The 18,817-nt window shown below is 42.4% G+C and overlaps 1 protein-coding gene across 10 annotated transcripts in view; it reads left to right on the forward strand.

Annotated features, from left to right (window-relative positions):
- LIMS1 (LIM zinc finger domain containing 1) overlaps positions 1–18,817 on the forward strand; it is a 145,740-nt gene that overhangs the window by 98,602 nt on the left and 28,321 nt on the right. For 6 of the 10 annotated variants that reach the window (XM_014569273.4, XM_075917970.2, XM_075917960.2 and 3 more), the window contains exons 2-5: positions 9,076–9,235; positions 13,841–13,907; positions 16,728–16,848; positions 18,062–18,211. In XM_014569273.4, the coding sequence (XP_014424759.3) occupies positions 9,076–9,235; positions 13,841–13,907; positions 16,728–16,848; positions 18,062–18,211 (498 nt within the window). Of the gene's footprint in view, positions 1–6,301; positions 6,930–9,075; positions 9,236–13,840; positions 13,908–16,727; positions 16,849–18,061; positions 18,212–18,817 lie in introns of those variants that run through there. The other 4 variants (XM_025180379.3, XM_025180378.3, XM_014569274.4 and 1 more) reach the window with 3 other exon arrangements.

Consider the following 18,817-nt stretch of genomic DNA (forward strand, 5'->3'; position numbering starts at 1 on the left):
ATAGCAGGGAACACAAGACTAATGTTCCATGAAAACTTTTAATTTGCAACTCAGGGTGCACTTTCATTATGGTTACAAAATGTTTCGGTGGCATCGGAAGTTTGTGCAGTGTTTTACACCCCAGATAAGGAGAGGCAGGGTGAGATTCTATACTGTGCCCCTTGGCACAGCACAAAAGGCAAGGATGCTACCTTTGTTCCTTTGAAGTTCTAGACTGCTGCAGGAACTGAAAAGGGCCACCACATAAATTAGAGAAACCCCCAGGGTCTTCAGTTTATGGCAGCCTCCTTAGAGTAACTTAAGTGGTGCTTGGCACTGCTAGCAAGCTCAGCAAGTAAAAACAAATAAGAATACATAGGACAACTGAAGAGACTATGTAAAAAGATGCTTCAATGAATTGTTCATTCAATGAAGAGGACAGGAACTGTAAAAACATCTAAAAGACCAGAGTATCTTGTCTTTTTACAAAATAGTAATTAATGCATTTATTAAAACTCCTAACTACATTTCTCTGAATTGGAGCAGTATTCAAATCTTTGGAACAGAAGGTGCTGACTATCAGCACAAACACTGGGTGTATGTATCTGTTTTTGAGTTTACATTGACCTTTTTTAGGTCAATTAACATGTCATTGGGAAGTCAAATGACAATTGCACCTTGAGAGGAGCATGCCACCTAGTGCTAAGAGTTTGCTGCTTGAAAGATGATGGTTTCCAGACGGGGCGGGACACTGCTTGGCCGCTCACGCACCACCAAGGCTGCTCCAGCCTGTCACGGATGGTCATGAAACCAGTTACCTTATAAGCATCCCGGTAGCTCTAATGCTTACCGGGTGACTGGTTAAACAGTAAAGCTTTCACCTCTCTAGATGTGACCTGGGGCAGGAGTGCAGAAGAGGCTGCAGCAGTTTGGGCTGTGACCTGGGGCAGGAAATTGGGGTGCAGGGTCTGGGAGGGGGTCTGGCTGTGGGTGAGGGGGAGGAGAGTGAGTAGGGTTCCGGGTGAAAGTTCTGGCCGAGAGGTGAAGGCTCTGGCTTACCCAAGGCAGCTCCCGACCAGCAGCTAAGCAGAACCCTCAGGCCAGTTCTCTGCTTGCTGTGCCCCCACATGCGTCTCTGGGTGCCGTGTGTCCGTTGGCGGAGGAGGAGGGCTCTGTATGCTGCCTGCACTGCAAGCATGGCCCAGGCAGCTCCCATTGGCTGAAAATCAGACAATAGGAACTGCAAGATTGTACTGGGAACAGGGGTAGCGTGCCAAACTACCCTTCCCTCAGAGGTGTACACCATGCGAAGATGCACATGGTCCCTGCATCAGGTGTTTTGGGCAGTGTGCAGGGGTGTGGCAGGCCTGGAGCTCCTTCTTGGCTCCTTCAAGGCTCCTTCTTGGCCACAGGATGGTGGCAGGCCAGATCTGGCTCGTGGGCCATATTTTGCCTGCCCCTGCCCTAATATGACAAGTTCAGTTTAAAAAAGAAAAAAGGCAGTGCTTGTCCTCATTATACCATTTCAGTAGTGCTCTGCTGTATTGTTGTGGCACTGGGAACCCTTCCGGTGTACTAGTTGACAGTGCTGGTACCATGATGAAACTTCTGACCTTCCCCAGTTATAGGGCAGGGGCAATATTAATAAAGGAATAGGGTAGAGTGCAACAGAACTGTTCAGATGGAGAGGGGATTTCAGATTCAAACAGGTTATTGGTTTAGGGGAACTTTTTTTTAAAAGGAGATTATATGTGTGTTCTCTTCTAGTCTGGCAATCTAAAATATAAACCTCAAACTAAGAAAAGCGCCCTAAGTGAGAAGCAGACCATCTCTCTATGCAAATTGCTGTTGAAATTGCTGTAGTATTTGTTTTGATCCTGCATTTCCAATAGAGCTAATATGGAAGAGGAGAAGGGACATCACTGTGGCTACATCTCCACTGCTGTACATACAATTCATCACTGGTGCAGCAACAGAATCATAGAATTGTAGGACTGGAAGAGCCCTCATGAGGTCATCTTGTCCAGTCCCAAACACTCATAGTAGGACTCAGTATTAGCTAGACCAGATATTCTCAAACTTCATTGCAGCACAACTCCCCCTCTGACAAAAATTATGACACAGCTCCAGGAGGGGGGAATCAAAGGATGAGCCCGCCTGAGCCCCTCCACTCCAGGTGGGTGGGGGCAAAAGCCCCAGAGCTTCAGTCCCAGGCAGGAAACCTGCCACCCAGGACTGAAACACCGGGGTTTCTGCTTCAGCCCCAAGTGGTGGGGCTCTGGCTTCGATCTTGGGCCCCAGCAGGTCTGTCCATCCTGGTGCCCCCTTTCAAATAGGATGAAGACCCACTTGGAGGTCTGGACCCATGGTTTGAGAATCACTAATGTAGAGCATCCCTGACTAGTGAGTGTTTATTTAACATGCTGTTAAAAATCTCCAGTGGTGGAGATTGCGCAGGAGCAGTGCTCGTAGACAGGGCTCCCAGTTTTTCCAATACCATAATGCTGAATCTATCCTCTGACCAAGGGCATTGTGCTACAGCTTTACTGATCTGTGCTAGAACTTCCACAGTGGCAGACACAGCATTGCTAGTAAGTGGGTACAACATAATCTAGCATGGCTGCACCCTGTGCTATTTACACTGAGCACCAGTGTCAGGGCAGGAGGGATACTGAACACATGTATATTACTGTGATAGTAGCACTGTTAGTTGAACTAGAGTACCATGACTCTAAAACAGTGTTTCCCAATTGGGGAGGGGGATGTTCCCTTGACAAATCGCGCAGTGGCTTGTTGTTTTTTTTTCCCTCGACAAATTTTACCCTGGCAGCTCTAGGGGTTCTTTGAAATTCTTTCAAACTGAAAAGGGTTCTGTGGCCAAATAAAATTGGGAGACACTGCTCTAAAAACATGTTCCGCCGCTTTGCTCCCTGTCCCCCTGGTCTGCAAACCAGGGGGACGGGGAGCAAAGCAGAGCAAAGCCCCGGAGCACGTGGGCAGCGGACAGCCCAGACGCGTCTGGGCTGTCCCGCTGCCCCCGTGCTCCGCGGCTTTGCTCCGGATGCCTGTGGCACAGCAGCTGGGGCGCTGCCGGTTGGTCCCGTAGCGCCGCTCTGGGCGCTACTGGACCAACCCAGCAGCACCCCAGCTGCTCTGCCCCAGGCGTCCTGATTCAGCCACTGCTGGTCAGTTTCAGCAGCGGCTGAATCAGGACGCCTGAGGCAGAGCAGCTTGGGTGCTGCTGGGTTGGTCCAGTACTGGACCAACCCAGCAGCACCCCAGCTGCTCTGCCCCAGGCGAACAGCCGCTGATCAGTTTCAGCAACAGCTGACTTGGGGATGCCTGGGGTTCTTAAGTTGAATCTGTATGTAAGTCAGAACTGGCGTCCAGATTCAGCCGCGGTTGAAACTGATCAGTTTCAGCAGCGGCTGACGCCAGTTCTGACTTACATACAGATTCAACTTAAGAACAAACCTAGAGTCCCTATCTTGTACGTAACCCGGGGACTGCCTGTACTTACGATTGTGACCTGTCTCATAGCACAAAACAAGACCTGCTTAACTGGGTACCCCATGTGCTACCCTAGGCCTCTGCCATCGGTGATAGACAATCTGTTTTAATCATGTTTTGTGTGGGTTAGGGATGTTAAATGTAGTTTAATCAACTAGTCGATGGACTTTCCATGGAGTAGTCGACCAGTGGGGGAGCCGCAGCGGGGTTATCTCCTGGGACCTAGGGCTGGCAGGCTCTTAATACATTTAAAAGGGTGGTGTGCAGCGGTGGGGACCCGGTGTGAGCCAGGAATCAGCTGCCCCAGCTCACACCGGGTTCCCTTGCTGCGCACCAGCCTTTTAAATGTATTAAGAGCCGGTCTGCCCGTAATACATTTAAAAAGCTGAAGTGCAGCTGATTCCCGGCTCATGTTGGGTGTTTCTCCCCCTCCCCCCCAGCTGCGCTTCTGCTTTTTAAATGTATTAAGAACTATCAGGCTCTTAATACATTTTAAAAAGCAGCGGCGCAGCATCTGAGTCTGGGTGCGTGCCAGGAATCAGCTGATTCCCGGCTTGTGCCTGGTCCCTGCTCCCCTTTTACGTCCCCTGCCCCTTGCGGAGATGGTGCTGGGGGAATCGGCTTTTAAGCCAGTTCCCCCAGCACTGGTGGCTTCTCTCCCCTCTCTTTCCCCCCCCTCCCCGCTGCCTCTAACAGAGGCAGCAAGGAGAAGGGGAGGCAACTTGTTGAGGGACTAGGGAGGTTGTGGAATCTCTATCTCTGGAAATATTTAAGAGCAGGTTAGATAAATGTCTAGCAGGGATGGTCTAGACCAGTGTTTCTCAACTTTTTTTGCTCATGGCCCCCTTCTGAGCCTCGTTTACCTCTGTGGCCCCCCTCATAGCCTCTGTTAGTTGGAAAAAAAAAAGGTACATAATTTACCTAATGTTCCGTTTTTTCCATGTGGCCCCCTAGAGGTAGGGTGTGAGCCCTGGGGAGCCATATGGCCCATGGTTGAGAACCACTGGTCTAGACAGTACTGGGTCTGCCATGAGGGCAGGGGACTGGACTCGATGACCTCTCAAGGTCCCTTCCAGTCCTAGTATTCTATGACTACTCACTTACAATCCCGAATGTGGATTCCAATCATGTTCGGAGCCAACCATGCCAGACAATACTTTCAAATGTGTTTAAAAATTATAGTGAAAACAGGCCCATTGGAATGGACTTTTTCTTTTCAAAGACACTGCCATTTATTAAAAGTGAAACATCTGAATGGAATTCCCTTGATTTTGGTCAGGGGTTTTGTTGCTTCCGGCTCCTAAACTGTATATTTGTTCGCACTTCCTTGGCCCTATTCTTTCTCGCTTTCTCAGACTTCCCTCTAACAGCAAATTCTTTGAATACCAAAACCCTCTTGTAAAAAAGGCAAAATGCATGTTGTTTACTATTCATTTTTGTAATTAATTGCTGCTAAGACTGAGTTGAACATGAGGTGTCAGTTACTTGAAAGAATGTTAAAAAATCCATTTTGGTTTGAAGTCCAAAGCTGTCAGAGGCTGGGCCTATAATAGCTGACTAAAATGTGACAAAGGAGTATAATTATTGCCTGCAAATCCTGATTTTTTTTTCCTTCCAGAAAGAGTACAGGCAGTCCCCGACTTACGCGGATCCGACTTATGTGAGATCCGCACTTACGAACGGGGCTTTTCTCGCCCCGGAGCTCGCAGACGGCGGGACTGCCCAGAGCGCAGCGGTCCCGCCACCGCGTCCTCCGGGGTGAGAAAAGCTGCTCTGGGTCTCCCTGGTGTGCTGGGAAGGACTCCCCAGCATAGCAGGGAGACCCGAGCAAAGCCGCACAGGCGGCGGGACCTCTGCGCCTCCATGGCTTTGCTCGGGTCTCCCTCGTCTGCTGGGGGGATAGGGGGCGCAGCTAGTGTGCCCCCCCCCCCCAGCAGACCAGGCTTTTGTTGCGGGACGCCTGGGGTAGAGCAGCTGGGGTGCTGCCAGGTTGGTCCTGCGGGGACCTACCCGGCAGTGCCCCAGCTGTTCTGTCCTAGGAGTCCAGATTCAGCCGCTGTTGAAACTGATCAGCGGCTGATTCCAGGAAGCCGGGGGCAGAGCAACTCTGCCTAGGGCTTCCTGTAGTCAGCCGCTGATCAGTTTCAGCAGTGGCTGAATCTGGAGCCAGTTCCGACTTACATACAAATTCACCTTAAGAACAAACCTATAGTCCCTATCTTGTACGTAACCCTGGGACTGCCTGTAAAGTTACTTAAACTCTTGGGATAGGACAACTTCTGCTTCCAAGAAATCTGCAGTTGGACTGAGCGGACTTATACCAAATTGAATGTTGCAGTAAAATAATTGCTGTATAATAAAACCCATATGAAGAAATGGTACATAGTCTGCATTAGAAGTCATCATTGTGATAACAGGATGACTGACATCCTCATAAGCTGCTTTCCTCCCTTCTTCCCTAATAGCTATATTATATTCAGATCTATATGGGATTTATCTGTCAAAGCAGTGCTAAACACAGCCTGGTAACTGAAAATCAAGATAATTTGTTTTTGCTTCTTACATCTAGAACTTATTTGGCAATTCTCCTAATGATGTGTGAGACAAAATGGAAAATAACTAATCCAGTTGTAGCCATATCTTCTCTGAAGTGCTGGCAGAAAGAAAAATAAACTCAGCAGCACATTTGACTGAGAAGAGACATAAGGAACACACACAGTTAAAAAAAGCTAATTTTACAATCTAGCCTAACAGGCCTTTTAAGCAATCTGTATCTAATGATATAGAATACTTTGCTGATGTATTCACGATTCAGTATTATTGGAATAATTTTTCTTCAGTAAATAATAACTGTTGATGAGTTTGACAGTGAACACGTTGACTCATACATGTTTACCTGATAAAATAGCCCCTGTATCTGAGTGAAATTCTTATGATCATCAATAGATGGTGAAGATTATACGTACTGCCCAAGCATGTATTACAACCTTGTAATGAAATGTGTTCTAATGAATCTGAGTGAATCACAGCATGTCATTCTAACTCCTTTGCTGTTGAACTTTTAACTTGAAACTCTAGCAGAGTATCTCGGGAAGCCTGGCTAACTGACGTGAAACTGTGGGAAGTAAATCACTTTGCTGGGAACAAGGGGAAGCCGTGCATATTGTTTCTCCACACTTTATTGTCTGCAGCTTCTTTGCACTAGAGCAGTTGATTTTAAGAAGGATTACATTAATTGGATTTCCAGTTATGGAAAGTATGGAATTCCAAAGCAGAGCTTACTCCTATATGATTCCAGAGAATGAAGAAGTTCCACACAGGGATATTCATGATGTCCATAATACCAATGGAAATGAAGGCGAGAAAGCAGTGTCAAAGTTACAACGTAGGCACAGTGACATAAAAGTATACAAAGAACTTTGTGACTTTTATGCAAGATTGTAAGTTCACTTTTTCAGGTTGGGATGTTATTGTGGTAGAATTGTTTTTAAATCTGCAGGTGTTTTTTCTAATGAAAATTTGAATCACTCTCTTAAGTAAAGTAAACCTTACCATTCCTGTGATAAAATTCTAGTTTTGATCTCTACTAAAACTTCCAACAGATGCTATAAACAAAACCGTCCTTTGATTTCAGTAGGTATCATGCCAGTTACATGTACTAGATTGGATTTGTAGTGTAGACTATGTATTCTGAGAGACGACTTCTTTTAGATTCTGCAAGTAGTTCTATAGTAGCACATATTTCTCAAAGGAGAGTGAAGAAATATGTGTGCATTTTGTTTGGAAAAGGAAGGTTTAAACGCTTTGTTTTGCTAAAAGCTGTAATTTTCCAATTTCTTCATTTTCAGATGTTGCCTAGATTTTATTTCATATATGACAAATACTGAAAGTTGAATTCTTAAACTAAAGTCTTCGTTTATCATTCTTAGTATTCATGACCTGTTGAACTCTAAAGAAAGGTCACAATTTATATTGTGATCAATATTTATATCAAATCCAGTTTTAGTCTGTTGTTTGGTATGACAAATGAAGCGATTCAGTTATCTTCAATAGAGAACAGTAGTTTTGATTGAAATGAATTGTGGAGAAAGGCAGTGTTTAGCTGTATAGCTCACTACTGTTTGCGCTTAGCATTTGTATTTTGTATGTGAGTGACCGGAACCCCTGTGGAATTGCATGTTCTTAGTCTGAGAGATTTGGTCAGGGATATTGTTCATGCAGTATGATACCTTCATTCGTAAAGTGCCGTAAAATAGAAAAAAGCAGCAGATTACTAATAATGGTTGTTTCCTTAACCAGAGGTTAGCCTTTTTGTGATACAGGATAAGGAATATACCATCTTTCACTTATTAAAATGTGTGTGTGCTAGTATTTCATGTGAGATTGTTCCTGCACAAGGTACTGAGCATCCTCCATCTCCTATTGAAATCTGTGGGAGTCAGGGGCACTCAGCATCTTATGTGGAATTGAGCCTTCTATATCTATAGATGCAGCATGACTTTTTCTGAACAATCAAATCTGTTGGTTATTGAGGAATAAAATACAGATTGCTTTATACAATTCTGATTAAAATGTTTGGATCAAATGAGATTTCCAGCAAATTCAAATATCTGACATGGTTCTTGTTTGCAGTCTACAGTTGTTCTGCTAATATTGGCCAGATGTTGTGAAAATTCAGAGTTAGCCTGTGCTTTCTGCATGTTACAGATGCGTCTGCAGTAGAAAGCTTAGTCTCCGAGACTTAAATTCTGTGAGTTTAAATAGATATAAGTATGAAAGCTTCTTGCAGTATGAAAAATCAACAGTGGACTTCAAAAATTTAGAGTAGTTCCTCATTTGACTCCAAAAGAGCTATGTGGCTTTATTGCAGATAAGGCTTTGTCCTCTGATATTTGCAGATGTTGCATTATAATGTTATTACTGCATGCCTTTAAGAAGCACTCCCAGCATTATTATTTAGAAGTTTTCCTGATCTCTGATTCAAATTCCATGTAGCTGCAAGTCATTTTGCAAAATTGATAAATCTAAAGAATACTTTTTACCATTTACCATTCCTCGACTCTTGATTATTTCTGACATCTGACATAACCTTTAAGTTACATATGTTCTATCCTTTTGTATTGATTTTGATCCTCACTTTCAGAACAATATTCTTGCATTGATCTTTAATTACTGATGAAATTTGCCCTTATCTTCCATGATAATTGTAATTGTTTTTTTTCTTGTAGCACCTGATTGAATGAAAATATAATCTGTTCTCTCCCCTCAGCCACCTCCTCCCAAAGAAGCCTGAAACTGCATTTTTTACCAAAAGTTCTTAGAAGAGGGTGCTGCTTGGGGGAGGGGGAGCGGGGTGGAGGGAAGAACTGAAATATTTCACAACTTTTTCCTCATTAAGGGACTGCTGCAACTCCCATTATAGTTAGTGTAAATATTTCCATAAATTTGGTAGGAGATTGATTGGGGCAGTTGGCTTTTCAAAAGAGAGATGAAATAAAATCAATGGAAGTGTTTCCCTTTTCTTTATCCTCTCATTTTAAGAGAAGATCAACAATTTCTTTTTGCTTTATTTTCTTTTTGTTACAGTAATATGGCAAATGCTCTTGCAAATGCCATATGTGAGCGCTGCAAAGGGGGCTTTGCACCTGCTGAGAAGATTGTTAACAGCAATGGTGAACTGTACCATGAACAGTGTTTTGTGTGTGCCCAGTGCTTTCAGCAGTTCCCTGAAGGTCTCTTTTATGAGGTAAGTTGTTTAAAATGTTTTTCTCCCCTATGTTCTTGGGCTTTTATTTTCTATGCTGTGCAAATGGTAAGTGTGGAAAGTGTCATCCACTATATATTTGAGAGAATGTGTGTGTCTGTTTATCTGTTTATTCAATAACTCCTCCTAAACGCTAAGAGCTAGGACTACCAAATTTGGTATTCAGCTTTCTCTTATAACTTCAAGCAACATAAGGTTGTGGCAGGAAAATGGGATGTGTCTGGAATGAGATTGCTCTCATAAAATATACAGAAAAGAGACAGAATCACCAGGTGAAAAGAGGCTGGCTGGGGGTGCTCTCCCCCTGTCCATGACTGCCCCAGTCCTGAGTTTCCCGCCTCTTAGGCACACTTGTCCTCAAGATGCTACAGTGAGAGGGGGCTAGGATGCTTCTCTCTCCTTAGGGCAGTCTGCAAACTGATCTCCTCTTCCCCAGCCACACCCCAGAGCAATGATTTAAATGAAGGATGTGCATTTTCATTTTCTTTTCCAAAAAACAAAAATTAATTGAATCAAGGACTGGAGCAATGCTGGGTACATCTTCAAGTTTGTTTATAAAATATTATCACAGAATGGTAGGACAATTCTTTGAAAAGAAATATCCAGCAGAGATAGAAAGAAGTAGACACATATATAAAGATACATTATGTACCTTGTACAGGAAACACAGCTACTAAAATGACTTGGGTGCAGTGGACGGGGTTCCTCAGGATTTCAGGGGCAAAGGTGTCTACTCCCATATTTCTGTTATTTCCCAAAGTGAAGGGGGGCCTTTGACCTATCTTAACCTTTGGGAGCTTAACAAGTTTGTGATCACTAGCAAGTTTCGGATGGTGTTAGCTGGTGGCCGGGGTAATGAATGGTCTGTGATCCCTATCACACCTGAGTCTTTAACTGCTAGGACAAAGTCCCTTCGCAGCGGGCAGCCAGGGAGGCTGACGGGTGCCCCAAGAGTCTGCCCCGTGGAGGCGGCACGACTCAACGCTCAGCTCTTACTGCGTTTGCCCCTGACTGTGGCAAGATAGCCAAACCGGCTATGGTTCTTTTTGATTGTGTTTGGTTCTGTTACAGCAACAGGAGGAGTCAGGTTAAAGCTTAAACAGTTACTATTTTATTGTTACAAGGCAAGCTTAGGTGTTAAATGTTATTGCTGTGTTACAGATAACACAGCCACTACAAAGACAAAGCAGAAAAATACAATAAAAAGTCACTTAAAGGTACCGTGGAACCCTTTTGGTTCTCTGAGCTCTTATTGAAATGCACGCAAAACAGATACCTAGCAGGTATATTCTCATCCCTGCGATCCTTACTCCGGAGAAGCCAGTGTTCCTCTCAATCCCAATGGGAAGCAGTCGGTACGAGACGAAGGCATCCCTAAAGTCTCGGGGGTCCAAGGCCGCCTGACCAGCAGGTATATGGGTGGATCTCCAATTAGAGTGGGGCACAGGGCCCCACTTTATACCCCTGTGGTCACGTAGATGCTTCTCTTGTCATTAAAATCCCAATTGAGTTGGAATGTCTATGTGACGCCCATTCCCACAGGGGGTCCAAAGCTTAATTTGCACCTGTGAGGTGGAGGTAACTAAATCATTAGGGCCGGACATTCTTTCTGATGGGGTGGCAGATTCCTCTTCTGGGACGGTGTGTAGGTCATTCTTGGCCATATCATTAGTTCCTCCATGGAGAAGCAGGAAGGGTTAGCGATCCAAAGGTTTAATCATTTTCAGAAGGCTCTCGGTCACATCCTGAATGCGAGCTCCTGGTAAGCAGCACACTTCTCGAGATTGCAGGTCTGGACGGCAGATGGATGACTCAGGAGGGAGGCCCCAACCACCACCACCCGTCATCTTTCACCTGAGAGAAACTGGTTGCTTCATCTTTATGAACCTCCTGGTTAAGCACTTTCTCAAGGGAATGGAGGCTCCACCCACCAGTCTGGTCCCTGCTTGGGATCTCAGCCTGGTTCTCTCCCCCCTTTGAGCCTTTAGCAGCTTGTTCATTACTTTTTCTTTCATGGAAGGTGGCTTTTCTAGTTGCTATCACCTCTGCCAGACTGGTGTCAGAACTCTGTGCCCTCATGTTGGACACTGTCTTCCGTAAAGACAAGGTTCAGCATTGCCTTCATCAGGCTTTCGTTCCAAAAGTGGGCTGTGCTTTCCACACAGATCAGGACAATTTCCTTCTAGTTTTCCATCCCACACTTTACCAGGACTCCTGGGAGCAGCAGCCGTACACTCTGGATGTCAGGTAAGCTCTCACATTCTACATTGACAGGACTAAGCCCTTTTGTAAATCCTCACAATTATTTGTGGTAGTGGCGGATTAGATGAAGGATCTGTCAGTTTTGTCACAACCCATCTTCTCCTGGATCATGGATGTATCTGCATGTGTTATGACCTAGCTAAGGTTTCTCCGCCACCTCTTACAGTACAATGCACATGAGCATAGGCTTTCTTAGCTGCTTTTCTGACTCATGTTCCTCTCCAGGATATCTACAGGGCTGCAATGTGGTCCTCATGGTTACTCACCTTTGTTACTGTTATTCTTCGAGATGTGTTGCTCAAACCTATTCCATACCTATCCTCCTCCCTCACTGTCAGAGTAGCCGGCAAGAAGGAACTGAGTTGTGGTTGGGTTGGCAGGGACATGTATAGTGCACCACACTGGTGCCAACGGGTAGCAGCTAGGGTAAAAAGTTATCTTACTCTCACCTCAGTTGGAGTAGATACATTATATATCTTTTTATACTATATATCTTTCTAGTAAGCTATTAAAGATGTGGAGATTTGCAGCTAGTTAGTGATTATTTTGAGATAAGATTTCTTACCTCGCAACTATTGATTCTTGGATCGCCTGTATATGGCTAACTAAATGTGTGTTATGTAATTAGTTACTTGGGATTGAGGGTTTTTGCTGGTAGATAAATAGTAAAATCTGCCACAGTGTACTGCAGAAATGGGCTAAAAATTAAAACAAATAGTATGCCTCCTTGACAAAAGTGGAAGAGAAGGAAAATCTGTTCAGCCTACCTATATTTGCATGCAACAGGGTTAACATGTATAGACAGCGCTTCATTGTATCACAAATGAAGCATTCAAATTCCATATTCTTGTATGTTCATGTCCAAATCCTTTCTAACTCTTATATGTAAACAGTTTTATAGCCTTTTGATGCATGATATTACAGAATGTTTGGTACAGTTGATTTGTGCTAATATCAGATTGGTTGGAAGACTTACTTACTGTAGAACACTGGCTTTTCATTCCTAATGCCTCCAGTCAAGTTCAGCATGAAAACTCATCTTGGGGGTCTCAAGTTTATAGTGAAAATCAGTCTGCATCATAAAAGATCATCACCCGGCTAGACAGTTCACTATGACTCACTCTGCTGTATAATGATTCACAAAGATAAAAATTCTCTGATCCTTAGAGAATCATAATAGAGCAGGATACAGGAGTTAACTTATAAATGTTATACTTTTCTTAATTTAGGCTTAATATTAATTGAGTTCATTTTGATTTTTAGTTTCCAGTTTAAAATGCTTTCCATTGCCTCCACTTTAATTCTTGTATCAATTTGTAAAATGCCAAACATTTTATAGTAAACATAATGATGTATGTCTCTTTTTAACATGTTATGAGATGCCTGCAGGCACCATGAAAGAGTAGTACCTCCCCTTTATTCCAAGCTATGTTTGCCTGTATATTATTCAGTACTGCTTAGTTCTACAGTACTATTTTTGCTTCTTTGAAATCATTTCCCATCTTCTTTCTGTGTAAACAAACTTGAACCAGAGAACCACATCTGAATCCCCCTGGAATCTGGGAAAGTTCGGATCTAAATCCAAGCCATGTGTCTAGCCTCAGTCTCTGTAATGGGCCAGTTTAAAGCCCCAAATCTAGACATTTGTTGAGAAAGAGATCAGGCGTGAATTTCCTTAGCCTTATCAGTTTGTCAGCTTGATTGAATGGAAGTTCTCTTCCTACATTTTTTTTGTATGTTATAATACTGAACTGGAAAGTTGTTTTGCGCAATAAGTTGCAGAGATTTTTTACATGAACATTCTCCTGCACTTACTTCCACCAGTATGCTGGGCTATTCCTTCAGAAAGGGCAGAGTGCAGAGAAAATCAGAGGGGTTCAAGGAAAATGTTTCCTAGTAGGAAAGGTTTTTATAAGTTGATCCAATAATTCAAAATGTAATTGCTACCTCTAGCATTGTATGTTGCATCAGATTTTCTATATCCTGTTTGGTTTAAAAAGGCAGAGTGTCTAAAGCTTTTGCTCTGTGTTGTTATTTACATTATGTCAGACAATAGATAAGTTCAGAGTTAATACTGGCACAAATAATGTACTGCCTGCTTAAAGTTAATGGAAGGTAGGTAGATTCACTATTCAAGGAATTGATTAGTTTGTTTCCCACAAAAGCCTTTTTTGTGTGTGTTTCATCTTTGTTATAGCCAAGTCTTCTTTTGCAATTTAATTCTATCTGGGAATGTTACAGAGTCATGATGATATCTACGTTATTGATGTGAAATGAAAATACACTGTTTATTCCTCTAACTTCCAGTTTGCTTCTCATTTGCAGTTTGAAGGCAGGAAGTATTGTGAACATGATTTTCAGATGCTTTTTGCTCCCTGCTGCCATCAGTGTGGTAAGTTTTATAGCAGGGGAAGTATTTCATACTACTCATCCAATATAAGTTCAACATATAACGTTGGAAAATAATATAATCTTTCTGAATGTTCCCTGTGATTGAATGAAATAGACTTCAGAAAATATTGGGAATAACCAAGTGACTTATTAAAATAAAAAAATCAGGAAATAAGGCTTAACAAAGATGGATGAATTAATTCAGAATGATTAGTGATTTAGCACTTGAATCAGTTAACATTTTAGGCCATCATGTGCTTTTGATATGATGTAACAAAAAAACAAGTTCTTGTGCAGCCAACTCTCTCAGCAAGCCTTTGCCATCTCCTGTTTCAATTATCGTATCCATTTCATAATTGGACTCCTCAGTACCTACATTGTCCCACTTGAGTCTGCACAAATTAAGAATCTTCTTTGCCTATCTCATGAAAACACTGGCTCTTCTCCCCCTTCTCTCCCCTACCTTCTGGCATCAAATTAAAGCCCTTTCAGCTTCAAACCATCTTTGAGGCCTTACATAGCACTGACTCACTCGATGCACTTGCTTCTTCTCTATTTCAGTGAAAATACTCTTGTTGCCTGCTCCTCCCATAATCATTTCTCAGCTTTTTTGAACATTGTCCTGTGCACGGGATGTGTTTCCTGAACTGGTCTGAAAAGTCACTCCCTTCACCTCGTTTAACTCTCTCCTGAACTGTTTTGTTGACATCTACACGAAGCTGTCTGTCTTATTTATCGGATGTGTGAAATGCGTATTTGTATGAAAGGAAGAGATTGAATGCTCTCCAAGAGAGGCTTATGCACACTAGGTGTAAAGCTAGGAATTGCTGTGGCCAGAAGGGTTGAATGATGGTGGGGAGATGTGGGAAGGGGAATTTAGTGTGCATAACTCAAATAAATACTCAGACGTACAACTTACTAGATGGATGATGGATTTTTCTATGTCTATAGGCCAAGCTTATTTTACAGCTAAGAGGCTCCATGCATCCCTCCATTCTCCCCATAAGTTCCTGGTGAGCCATCCGCCCACCCTAATTCTGCTGCCTGTCTTAGTCATGCCTCCCATTGACACATCTTTCTCCCTGCAATACCAACGGGATATAATTTAGAGTGAACTAAAACATTTGCGACTGGGCAAAAGTAAATGATCTTGCCTGAGCTAGGCATAGTATGGACCAAGCGACAGTGCAACTCTCCAGTCTCACTCCTACTTAGCTACTTTGTGCCTGTCTGGCAAAGCACCTCAGTCTTGACCAGCAGTTCCATTTGCTGATTCATTTTATAGATGAGATAGAAGCAGGGCTTAAATTCCCCCCCCCCCCCCAAAAAAAAAAATATTTCCCAGAGTCTTGGACTTCTGCCCTATGGGAGGCTCTAGGTCTTGGGGCTTCTGCCCCAGAGGATCCACTGGTGCTTCTGCAGGTTTTTAAATATTTATCAGAGCTCTGCTCCAGAAGACTGTGGCTGAATGTAAACCCTGGATTGAAGTATGAAAATGCAGTGAAGGGAACGAGTGATGACTAGCTACATCCGTGGTGTTCAACCAGTTCTGAAGCAGTAGCCACAGCGAACTAGCCATGCTCAACCAGCCAAATAGCCACCTGCAACTAGCATGTTGGAACACCACAGGGCTAAGTTATCTCTGATCTCACAATGCTACTCTGACTATAGCACTAAACGAGTATTGTGTGCTCCTTGGGCGGCTTCTTTGAGTGTAGGTCTCTATTTGAATTACACTGTGGGTATGCATGCATCCAGAACCAGAGAACTGTAAAGGTAGTATTGGTCCACACATGTGCCATTTTCTCACCTTGTGCCTCTCACTGAAGGGAAAAAAAGGGTGGGGCTGACTATCTGCCTCTCTAGTTTCCTCTCACTGTTGCTAAGTCCAGGTTGGAACCTCCAGTATTTGAAGCTTCAGCTTCTTTCTCTGTGAAAATATATTTAGATATCTGTAAATAGCTTTTTTATATTCCAGACTTTTTATCTGACAGTTTTAGCATTTATTAGCCAGTCTCCCTTGATCTGGGGAGTGTGCATCCATGGTGATACACCATTTGGTTCCTGACTACATCCAGGACTTTGAGCTTCAGAGTTTGTGCTCTCTGTTTTCAATCGTTCTCAGTCAGCAATGACCACCAATGCCTATATACAGCTTTGGGGATGCCCCTGTTGCCACTAGGGCCAGTATCTGATGTTTGTTTCTTAGCCATACCTAGGAAGCATCTAACAGGAAAGGCTACAAAAGCTGCAGTTGGAACTAGGCCAGGGATCCCTCCTTGTACATTGACCTGATACAGTAAGAAGTGCATCTCACGAGCAAAGAGCTTACCCCACACATCCCTTGTCAGCATCTTGTCAGGGAAGTAGGAAGCAGTCTTATAAGCATGAGACTGAGTCTTCCTCCAAATCCACTTTGAAAAAGTTGGATTTAACCTTGCTGAAAGGAGAAAGTAATTAGGAAGAAAAAGTCATGCAGAATTGCATGGATACAAAAACTGAATAAGAGATCAGATGACTGAAAAAGAAGAGAGAGGGTAAAAAACCAAACCAAACCCCACATATAGAAAATGAAGTATATGAGGGAGGGTGGTAGTGTTAGCTAGAAGGGGAAGTGCTCTGTTCGTAAGGGAATTTGCTCTGGATTTGTAGTCAAGAATGAAGTTGAGAACCAGAGCCCCTGGAGCCACATACCTGAAGGGAAAAGCTGGGAGGTTTGGGTTTATTTTACTTTGCCAAATACTGTACAGTGTTATTTGTTTGCTTAAAGTACACATTTAAAACAACTTTTTTAAGATCCAGATATTTTATTTACTTACAGGTGAGTTCATTATTGGTCGTGTTATTAAAGCTATGAACAATAGTTGGCATCCTGAATGCTTCTGCTGTGATCTATGCCAAAAAGTACTTGCAGATATTGGATTTGTCAAGAATGCTGGAAGGTAAATCTTCACCTCCTATGGTACTGATCATAACCAAAGTGGAGCAATGGGATTTATATTTATTAAGGTTTCTAAAAATCTTTAGCTCACATGATATAACCCATTTAATACAGTTAAGGGAATAACTGAAGTATCTCTATGTATGTATAAGATATCTTTATTGGTTCAAGCAAGTCTCATCTGCAGAGAACACTGCCCAAAAACGAAATGTATACGTTTAATTGTTGATTTTAAAAAAATATTTACAAAAACACTTAACCAGTATTTCACTACACCATCAGACTTTCCATCAAGATTACTTTCTGAGTACATCTGTTACCTTGTGTCATGCCAGTGCCAGCAGTACATTGAGATATAACAGGGAAAGAACATTCTGAGAGTAGTGTATCAGAAGTAGACAGACATATCCCATTAATTCTTCCACATGAAATGACAGATCTTTTCTGGTGTAATTTTAGCAACTCATGCTTCACAACGATGATGCTAAGCTTCTAAATATGTAGATATAAGTGTACATACTTACCTTGTCACTTTGGAATTCTGATTTATCCAGAATAAAGTGCATTGCTATAGTCAGTGCTTTTTATTTTCTGTTTTAATACTTTTTTAAAAATTGTATGTGACAGATGATTTTATATTGAGCCTGAAAAACATAAAAAAATGTTGCTCTTATTTGCAAGCTTTTTTCAGGCTTTTGTGAGACAGTTTGTGATACTCTGACTTACTAGCAGTACCTTGCTCCTGGAATAGTCTTCTAAACCTCAATAGGACATTCCTAGAGTCAGATGTTTTTCAGAGTAAATGTGCTACAGCCACTATGCTTAACATTAAGTATGTGACTTAACGTCTGTGCACAAGTATTCACAGAATCAGAGCATAAGTGAGCATTTAGCTTCCCTTCCTAACTTCATTTGGCAACAAAAATATTGAGAAAATTCTAATTCTGTTTTTACTTTTACAAATACATTAAATGCAAGAGAACAAAAGACAAAAGTGCTGGACAAAAGTAAATTGACTGCTATTTTTTCCCTTGTCTTTTGAGCTTGATTTCCTTAAGGAAATAGATGATTTATCCAAATATGATTTATATGATTTATCCAAATAGCAGAATGAATTGAAATTCTAAAAGATTTTGTTTGTGTTTTTATTGTGCGGTAAGATTCCAAAAAGTATTTATTTACTGTTACTGTTTTTCTTTTTTCTCTGTTTTTAGGCATCTTTGCCGTCATTGTCACAACCTGGAAAAAGCCAGGGGTCTTGGAAAATACATCTGCCAGAAGTGCCATGCCATTATTGATGAACAACCACTGATATTCAAGAATGATCCTTACCACCCTGATCACTTCAATTGTGCCAATTGCGGGTAATTGTATTTTATGGAAGAAAAAATCTTTCTAAAAGGCTGATTTTTATTTGTTTCATCTGTTTTAACATTTAAAATCAGCTGTATTTGTGTAATTCATGCTATCTGAGTGAGATTCTTTGCCCCCTTGAGTAGCTGGACTAGCTCATGTATAGAGAAGTTTGAGTCTGCCAATACCTCTGGGCTCATGGACTTGATCCTTTAGCTCAGAGGTTCATAGATTACAGAAATCTGGGGTTCAGTCCTCTCACAGACAATCTTAAATGAAAGCTGGGGTTCTGGAGAACAAGATGGCATCTTGGGAGAAGTTGTAGTACCACTGTATGTACTCCCAGTTCTAGCTCTGGGCACTGTTGAGAGTTTCAGTAGTGAGGAAAGGACAGATTTTGGTAATACTGTACTATAAGAAACAGAAGTGGCCAGATTTACTTCAAAGACTAGATGCAGAAGAGAACAGGAGAAAAGAGTTGAAAATGAGACTAAGTTTGCATTCCTTGGAGGATAGTCCAATTTTAAGTAACAAAAGAGACAGAGGAGGAAGTAAAAAGGAATTAAGAGGAAAGATGAGAATTTCATTTTGGAAAGACTGGATTTGAAATGGTGATA

This window comes from Pelodiscus sinensis, chromosome 1 (genome assembly GCF_052426305.1).
Source record: "Pelodiscus sinensis isolate ZL-2025 chromosome 1, ASM5242630v1, whole genome shotgun sequence".
NCBI lineage: Eukaryota > Metazoa > Chordata > Testudines > Trionychidae > Pelodiscus > Pelodiscus sinensis.